Source organism: Gymnoscopelus microlampas (assembly GCF_963454915.1).
Source record: "Gymnoscopelus microlampas genome assembly, chromosome: 24".
NCBI classification, from domain to species: domain Eukaryota; kingdom Metazoa; phylum Chordata; class Actinopteri; order Myctophiformes; family Myctophidae; genus Gymnoscopelus; species Gymnoscopelus microlampas.
In genome coordinates, this window is record NC_139961.1 from 30,937,721 (window position 1) to 30,947,720 (window position 10,000).

At 41.9% G+C, this 10,000-nt stretch overlaps 2 protein-coding genes across 2 annotated transcripts in view; one reads left to right on the forward strand and one right to left on the reverse strand.

Moving 5' to 3' along the window:
• Window positions 1-944, reverse strand: part of LOC311040445 (DNA-binding protein SATB2-like) — a 42,999-nt gene extending 42,055 nt beyond the window's left edge. The window contains exon 1 of the mRNA XM_084050740.1: window positions 778-944. The gene's annotated coding sequence lies outside the window, so the exon portion shown is untranslated. The remainder of the gene's footprint in view (window positions 1-777) is intronic.
• A 740-nt stretch (window positions 945-1,684) lies between these two features.
• On the forward strand, window positions 1,685-9,962 carry LOC311040643 (gamma-crystallin S-like; the record flags this gene model as incomplete). Its single annotated transcript, XM_084050972.1, has 4 exons — window positions 1,685-1,756; window positions 8,351-8,359; window positions 8,753-8,995; window positions 9,690-9,962. The coding sequence occupies 4 exons, from the start codon at window positions 1,685-1,687 to the stop codon at window positions 9,960-9,962; spliced, it is 597 nt and encodes a 198-aa protein (XP_083907098.1).
• Between the last annotated feature and the right edge of the window lie 38 nt (window positions 9,963-10,000).

Here is a 10,000-nt window from a genome sequence, read left to right on the forward strand (position 1 = left end):
TAATAATAATAATAATAATAATAATAATAATAATAAATGTAGGACTACATCATAGCCTATCATCGTAATTTCTTTGAGCAAAATGTAAACGTTAACACGTCAGATAAGGCCTATACAGTTATTAGGCCTAATAATAATATTAATAACGCCTATTTATTAATATTATTATTATTTATTAATTATTTTAACCTTTACTCGGAGAAATTGTAGTCTTTTTGCACAATTTCTAGACGTAAAATATTACATTAATTCTCAACTTTCATCCTAAAGCCCATGCATAAGATTATAGAAGAGAAACGCTTGCCAAACTCGTTTCAATTTATTGTTGGAATAAACGATTTATCACCATAAAACTGATCACATATTGAATTGCTCTAAAGATCATCAATGAGATCAGACAGATGCTCTAAATGTAGAAATATAGCCAAATGTTTCCAATATTGAATATTGAATTATTTTTGTTTTAATTCAGTAGGCTACTAAATGAACTCAAAGGTTTCCCACCACCTTTCTGAGAGCAGAAGATGAGATATAAGTGACATAAGTGATCCTTTGGTGACAAACATGGTCACCCATGTTATTATCAATAATAAAAAGTTTCTCCGCACCCAACTGGACCCTAACGGGTCCATTTGGTTCCATTTGTACACTGTCAGAGTTAAAGGGAGAACTTGAAATGTAAAAGTTTGAGAACCATTGGCATAGATCAATGAAACTCACTTTTTAGCTATACAATAATCAGGTGTAAAAAAAACAACCTATATAGGTCCTACTCACTGTCTATTCGTTCTCTGTACTTCGTGTTGCTGGTGAATAATCTCTGTCCATTGATCAAAAGTAGTGAATCCAGGGCTGAAGCCTGAAGGTGTCCTGCTGCCAAACGTCTGAAATGTAGAAAGGATCCGTTTGCCTCCTGTGTGGATCTCCTTTTAGTGAGAGGAGAGAGAGAGAGAGAGAGAGAGAGAGAGAGAGAGAGAGAGAGCAGCAGGTCGGAGAGGATCCAGTAACGTGACTGTCTCTGTTCGTTTGACTGTAGCGAGTGAGAGGTAGACAGACAGCGAGAGAGAGAGGGCAGAGAGAGGGAGGAGGGAGGGGGAGAGAGAGAGAGAGAGAGAGAGAGAGAGAGAGAGAGAGAGAGCGACCGCACATTGGGTTTGACTGGGTCAAGTGGGCATGCTTGGGTTGTTTACCCGCCTCCTTGTCTGTCTGTGCATTTTTATAAACGACAACATCTGCACTGTGTGCAGCGTTGCCAGGTTTTGCGAGAGGAATAAGCAACCAGGTCTATGAAAACAAGCCCAAAAGAAGCGGCTACGTGAGAACTTTAAACCTGGCTTGAAAATAGCTTGTGATCTACTTGTGAGCTTGTAGATCTTCTATTTTCAAAAACATCTTGAAGACAATGTGAAAAAATTGGAATATATATATTTTTTAACATTTTAATGACACAAATGTTGTATGGGGGTCCCTGGCATAAAATATTTTCAGATGGGGCCATGGGGGTCTTCAAGACAAATACATATTAATGTGGGGGTCTTAGACATGAAAATGTTTGAGAATCACTGGTTTAAGCAACTACTATACATACACTTTAGAAACAAGCTCCAAAAACTGCAACCCGCAACCAATATTTACAAGCAACTTTACAGAAAGACAAGCCCAAAGTCGCTTATAATAAGCCGACATGGCAACACTGGGGAACGAGGTTATGGGATTGGACTGGATGGCTAAAGAGTATGCACCCCATAGCCCGGAGGTACAGTTGCGCTGTGATTGGCTGAGAGACAATATTTTGGCTTTTATTCTTATTCTACTACATGAAATGTTTGTTTGAAACTAGATGAAATAAGCAAGTATCTAAGATATGAGGTAGTCCCCCCCACCCCCCATTATACACACACACACACACACACACACACACACACACACACACACACACACACACACACACCACCGAATCGCCTGTTAATAAATGATGAAACCTTCATGAAAGTGTTTTCTTGCCTGTCAACCAACCTGTCAATCGCGAGATTCGCAACAAGCCCTTCTCCCATGGATATGGGATCTAAACAGACGATAAACTGCTCCTTTCCAGCACACACGCGCGCGCGCACGCACATACACACACGCAAGCACGCACGCAAGCACGCACTCACACACACACACACACACACACACACACACACACACACACACACACACACACACACACACAGGTGACTAGACAAGCCTAACATTGAGTTGGAAAAAAAGAAAGAAAAATTAACGTCAGTCTTCAATATATCCGTTCCATATATAAATTAAACAAGTTGGTCGTGTTTATTATTCTTTTTCCTTTTTTTTTATATTATTTGAAAGGTTGTATAGAGGCAACGCGGTCATGACTTTAACACACGCACGTAAACACGCACCCATAGGCCGTGTAATAACCTATACTCACACACATGCATATTGCATAAACAACAGCACAAAAGACAAAGACTATACTTTTAAATTCTAGCAGCTATGTATTTGTAGCTCTGCATGCAAAAAAGCTGCAATATCTATTATGAATTCACTAAACCTGGCCAATATATTAATCGAAAGGCCGTTTTTACCTCTCTTGTAACCTCTCAAAACTTTTAGGCCCATTGTTTCCACACCCCACAGTGCTGCAGAGGTCAGATTATTTGATGTTTATGGGAAAAACAAATTCAACCGTCCTTGTGAATGAATAAAAACACTTTTATATGGGATAGTGACCCTAGTAGTAATTTAAGGCCTACAGTCACATGTGTAGGGCTATAAACTTGGCCATTAAATGCTGTGCAGTTTGTGTGACAAAGTAGGCTCTAGGTCCATAAATATTACATTTTAAAACATCAGCAGAAAATCCTGGCTAAAGAATATAAGGAAACTATTTTAGCCAATACAACTTTTGGGCTTCAAGTTTGTTCACCTCTAGACCAAAATATAACCTTTTGATTACAAAGGCCTATTAAAGAAATTGTGCGTGTGTGTTTGTTTTATTTAGGCTTCATTATGGCACCACTATTATGAACCCGTAACCAGGACAATGTAAAACTGAAATGATATTCATAAATCTTCAGTTGTTCTCCTATAGGAAAAGGAACATCGATCGCACGCATCACAGGGAAGCTTGGGCTATCAAAATGTCTTGATTGCTCTAACAAGAGACTGCCTAAAATGTTCTTAATATGTCGGCATGTATCTTTAAGCAGAGAAAACATGCAATCCATAATCCAAAACGCACCCCGTCCCCATGAATGCGGTGCCAAGGAGAATATGAGCGGATTAAATTTCTGCGAAAACATATAAAGATCCAGCATCATTCATGCAGTAGCAAAAAACACCAAGTTAGTGTCTTATCTGTTTTACGGGAGGAATTAAGTGTGGACTTCGACCCTCTTGTTTTGACCGTTATTATATGTATCCATGAAAGATTTGCTGAGTGAGCATGCGATTCTTTAAAGGAGTAGTTCACCCAAAAAAATGACTTATTTTCTATCAATTTAGGCTACATACCCCATGAAGCGTTGAATTCATGGCGATTTGTTTTTGTTTTTGTCGCATTCCTGAGACAATAATTTACCCAAACACTGGGTCGGGACCCATTTGTGGGTCGCAGGTCCATTTTTATGGGTCGCTGGTAAATATACCCTTTATTATTTTCATTTCCTACATAAAAAACAAATAAATATTTTTTCCTATGAATGTAAAACATTTTTTTCCAAAAATAATTGAATAAATAAATGCCAAAAATCTAATACATTCGAAAACAAATGTTTAAGGAGTAGTGAAAAAAGCCGATCTACAAGCTCACAACACAACATGCAGTGATGCCATGCTGCTTGTAGATCTGCTATTTTCACTAGTTTGGGTCACAGGAAGACATCAAATTTCTCTTTTGGGTCATGAGCTAAAAAGTTTGGGAACCACTGGCCTAGCCTATACCTATAGACTACCTACACATTGGATCATAAATAGCCCAGGCTATTATGTGAAACGAATATAGGTCTGACTCCTATCACATCATGTGCAACTGCTGCAACACCTTAGTTGGTACCACAATAGGCTATTTAAAATCAGGCTAAAGAGGCCTCAAAATATCGGCATCAAAATATACTTAAAGTACCAAAAGTAAAAGTACTCGGAATTGTGCAGAATGTCCCATTTTCAAAATGTGTGATTGAAGATAGCCGATCTACCAGCTCACAATGCTTCGCATCAAGGCATTGTGAGCTTGTAGATCTGCTATTTTCAAATGGCCGAAATATATATATAATGGTGTGATTTGTCATGATAATCAAAATCTACAAAGTAACTAGTACATAAAGTTTTCATATAATTGTAGTGGAGTAAAAGTGCAATATTTTCCTCTGAGATGTAGTGGATTAGAAGTAAAAGTACTGAAAATGTTAAGATAGTACTTGAGTACAGTACTTAGTTATACTTAAATTACACCACTGATATAAGATACAACTGAGTATTTTGTCCTCCGTGGTGGGAGCGGGGCCTGGGTTTCGGCGACCACTTGCTCAGCACTTTACCACTTCTTCTAGAAGGAAGAATAGTCACCTATATTACCTTTATACTGCACAGCATACCTGCCAACCTCAGACCGTCCGATAACAGGAGATGTTTTCCCGGGGGGGGTCCCCCCGTCCCCCCCGGAAATCTTTAACAGAGTAGATGTAATTTCCAGTATTCTGGTGGATTTTGGGAGTTTGACACTTTTATCAGGCTTTACTTTACATAGGATCCATTAAAAAGTTAAAAGTAGCAATAAAAGAGCAATATTTACTAATAATATTTTGCTGGGGACCCCCTGGAACCCCCCCAAGGATCCCTGGGCATCCCCGGACCCCACTTTGAGAACCAATGCTTAACGCTTTTTGAAAGTCCTGGGGAAAAAAACAAAGACTCGCGCAGCAAAAATCGGTAAGACACACCATCTCCGGCTTACTTCCCGTATCTGCATAGTCTCGCGTCTCGCGTAGCTATCTGCGTGAAGTGGGCGGACGCCTTTTTAGGAGACCGGAAGCAGGTTGGCGTCCGCTCACTTCACGCAGATAGCTACGCGAGACGCGAGACTATGCCGATACGGGAAGTAAACCGGAGATGGTGTGTCTTGCCAAATTATGTTGCGCGAGTCTTGTTTTTTTTTTTCTGTTTTTATGCTGAAAAGTAACAGTTTTGGCCATAATGAGGTTTCCGCCCGACAGACAATATATTAATATTTATATTGTACAAGCAAAATTGCTGCTATACGAAAACGTATTGTTACTACACTGTTTCTTATTTTCATTTTCATTTGTAATAAAATGTCACATCACAAGGTATTCTTCATTTTACGTATGGTCCAGTATATTATTCATTCATATCAGTCACTGTATTCCAGTGGGGCAAGCCAGCCTACTGTAAGTATTCAACAAAATATATAAAACATTACCCTAACCCTCAACAGTGGGATAAAATCAATATGTTAACGTCTTATGCAAATGAGCCATGCGGTCGAATGTAAACAAATCGCTAGTGCAGTCTGGATCTGTCATGATCTGTCATGATTAAAATTAATTCAAAATTTGTCTTTAAATATCATGGATAACTTGAAACAACATGGGAATCAAACCTGTGCCCTCTTGGTACCCAGACTGGCTCTTAACCCAGTGAGCCACCATACATGTTGGGTTCTGAAAGCACAATGGATAATGACACAAAAGCCAGAGCTTTAAATACAAAGTATTCCAGTTTTGTCAAGATGTTGGGGAGACTTTGACAGGGGCAGGATTCAAAGCTGCACCCTTCTGTGTCAGAGGCGGCCTCTTACCCCGTGAGCCACTGTGCTTACCCGAATGTTCCGAATTGTTGAATAAAAAGCATTTTAATCCGATTGGTGGCCATTTCCCCCGTATTCTCCCTCCCGGCTGGGAGGTGTATTGCACTCTGATACATTATAACACTATGAGAGAATGGCCACCGATCGGATATTTTAATCCAATCGGTGGCTTTTAGGTTTTATTGAACAATACATGGCCCGTACATGGCCCGTACATTATTGTAACATCCGTGGCAAATCTGAACGTTTACTGCCTCTATACCTCCACATTCTCTCTCTCTCTCTCTCTCTCTCTCTCTCTCTCTCTCTCTCTCTCTCTCTCTCTCTCTCTCTCTCTCTCTCTTCCTGTCTCCACTGTCCGCTGTGTGGTCAGGGGCCACAGCTCACCAGCCAAAGAGTGTGTGTGTGTGTGTGTGTGTGCATGACACGCATGCCCGGCGTGCGTGTGTGTGTGTGTGTGTGTGTGTGTGTGTGTGTGTGTGTGTATACATTGCCCGCTTGTCTGCCCTGCATCAGGCTAAGTACCTCTGACAGCCAACCGCAAGCTGGTAACCCATGAGCAAGGTGTGTGTGTGTGTGTGTGTGTGTGTGTGTGTGTGTGTGTGTGTGTGTGTGTGTGTGTGTGTGTGTGTGTGTGTGTGTGTGTGTGTGTGTGCGCGCGCGCGCACACACGCGTGTGCGTGCGTGTGTGTGTGTGTGTGTGTGTGTGTGTGTGTGTGTGTGTGTGTGTGTGTGTGTGTGTGTGTGTGCGTGCGCGTGTGTCCGCTTCACCCTTAAAGAGTGCTTTCACAAGGATCCAATGAAAACAAGCCTGCTCTTATTACCTGCAGAATGTAAATACTGATTCATATGATTTTCTTCCTGCATAATAGGCTACATGTAGTTTAAAACAGATCTAAGTTGCTATTTGTTTTTATTGCATTTCTGTTTGAGCAGAGGAAAAGCAGTGACAGTAGTCATGATTTTGATTTGAAAGAAAATGGCATTAATAGGAACACAAATGTAAATACTGTAGGTCTATTCATTGAACAATGGTAGACAGTTTCACATAAATGATTCATCAACTAACCCATGACTCAAAACCTTTCGCTGCTCAAACTACTGTATATACTGTGCATTATACACCCATAAGAATTGTGTGCAGATTTTCAACAACAGTATTTATTTTGTTAGAGAGTTTAAAAGGCCCAAACTCTAAAGATGAAGACTTGTCCTCCATTTTTACTGTGGAAATGCCACCACCATGTGGTGGTTGAGGGAACAACAAAATAAATGCAGATGTTGAGCAGGTAAAATGTATGCATAGAAGACCACACACACACACACACACACACACACACACACACACACACACACACACACACACACACACACACACACACACACACACACACACACACACACACACACACACACACACACACACACACACAGGTCTCTCACACGGCCAAGATAGTTCACTCTCAATGAGCTGAGACAGTACGCAATACTGTGAGCGCTGTCCATGACTTGCTTCCAGTTTCTGTGAATGTTGTAAATACTTCCCTTTGCACAATTTTCTTTATTTCACATTCAAAATGAACAAACATTGGCTAGAAATGTGTTTGAAAATACATTATGGGCCCTAGGAAGACTTTTCACAAATATAAGTTGATATATCCCACCCTCACACAATTTAAAACCCATGACTCTATTAGTAATTGGATCTACTATTAGCTGGTCAGAATGATTGGCTGCTTACACAAGTTTGCTTGATTGGCAGCTGCTGTGCTGCTTTCCCATTGGACGAACCTGCAGATTTTGGCCTAGCTCTGCACTGCTATTGATCATTGGAGTGTGCTGGTGGAGCTGAGTTGGCTGTTTTGCCCTCCCAGTGCACTGGAAGGCAACTCGCCAACTACCCGTTTGGCACAGGTCTGTGGTGCCACCATCCCGGTTCTGCTTTAGCTGTGTGTGTGTGTGTGTGTGTGTGTGTGTGTGTGTGTGTGTGTGTGTGTGTGTGTGTGTGTGTGTGTGTGTGTGTGTGTGTGTGTGTGTGTGTGTGTGTGTGTGTGTGTTACCTCATACCCCTACGGTGGTCCTGTATCACCTACACAAATCTTACCACAGAGAGGTACATAAAATGTGCTTTGATCTGCCACAGTGTGCACAAAAGTGTGTATTTGTGGAGTGTGTTTGCGTAGGCTTGTTGTGTGTGTACAGTGTGTATATGTTTACAGTCACAGTGTGGGCCTGTTCTAAACAGTGGTCAATAGGTGGTCCTTTATGTGGCGTAATCCCACTGTGCCTTTCTGGAAAATGTGAATAGCGATGGAATCACTGACTCAAATTTTGGATCTCATTTTCATGACAAAGCAATTGTCCGGGTTGATAGTGGAGCTCGCCGGTCGGGTATAAAAGGGGTCTCAGCCTAGTGTCACCTCACATGCACACACAAATACACACACAACACACACACACACTCACACACCCGGGGCAAGACAAGCTGGGCAGATTACAACGATATCCAAGATGGGCAGGGTGAGTGGCAGTGTCCTTGATATATACACATATTTATACATAATTATACACGTAAATATACAGGTACATATAGTTACTATAGCAGATGGCATATCTTTTATGTTGTCTATTGTATCACTTTGAGTTACATTCTATACTGTATGAAAGATTCTCTGCAAATTAAGTTTATTATGAATTACTCTTAAAGGACGACTTCACCCATTTTTAATATATCTTCATATAAGTGGTCCTCACTAATGCCCATGATAAAATGGTAAAACGAAATCTGAGTCTGTGTCTCATAGGAGGGCTGTGGACACTTCAGAAACCCACCTGCTTAAACATTGAGTGTGTGTGTGTGTGTGTGTGTGTGTGTGGGGGGGGGGGTTATCGCTCACGTTGCCTTTTTTTTAGATAATCTTCTACGAGGACAAGAACTACCAGGGCCGCAGGTATGAGTGCGACAGCGACTGCACTGACTTCCATTCTTACCTGAGTCGCTGCAACTCCATCCGTGTGGAGAACGGATCCTGGGTGGTCTACGAGAGACCCAACTACATGGGTTACCAGTACGTCCTGACCAGGGGAGAGTACCCCGAGTACCAGCGCTGGATGGGCCTCAACGACAGACTCAGCTCCTGCAAGATCATCCACGTTGTAAGTCTCCATCCAAAACAGTGAGACCTAAAAAGAGTGACCTATAAGGTTGTCAATGTAGATGCATGCTGGGACACAGTATGATCATGGAAAATGCCCATGTTTTCTAGAATGTTAATGCCCCCCCTCTTTACCAAAGTAAGTGTGGTTACAATCTGCGCAAAATATAACAGCCTATTTATAGACATAGTCATTAATCATTACCAGTGCCTTCTGTCGTGAAGAGCATAATTTATTTTGTAATGTAATATATTTTTGAATGCACCTAAATTTGTCACAGAACAAAATCTACAGGCCCCCTTTTTGTAGAAAGTTTTTAAAGCCAGACCCCCCTAGTAAAACAATGGTTTAAAGTCCACCTTTTCATGATTCTTAAAAAAGTGGATTCCCCCCACCTTTGAGGCCCAATCCTGGCATGCATCTATAGTGAGGTTGAGTGCCCCCTGCTCTCCGTACAATGTCAATGTTCTTTCCACCTTCATCATCACAGCTCACCCTTCCTTGTGCAACACTGTCGCACTCTACAATGAAGTATAAAACAGGTTTAATGATCGGTCGTCACCGCTACACTGTGGTAAAGCAATAACTTTTTACCGCCATACTTGACAACAATATTTGTGAGTTAGATTCCTAACCCCTCTTTCCCACCCCATCCTCCTTCTTTCCTCTTCCTGACTGACCCGTCCACCTCCAGGCTAGCGGAACTCAAGCCAAGATCCAGATCTTCGCTAAAGGCGACTTTGCCGGCCAGGCTTTCGAGGCCACCGAGGACTGTCCCTCTGTGCTGGAGAAGTTCCACTGGCGGGAGATCCACTCTTGCAAGGTGCTGGGGGGCTGCTGGGTCTTCTACGAACACCCCAACTACAAGGGGCGTCAGTACCTGCTAGAGAAGGGCGAGTACCGCAAGGCCGTGGAGTGGGGTGCAGTCTGCCCCAACGTGCAGTCTTTCAAGAGGCTGACAGAGTAGCCGGCTCGCCCACCATCGTTCCTGCTCCTGCATCCATC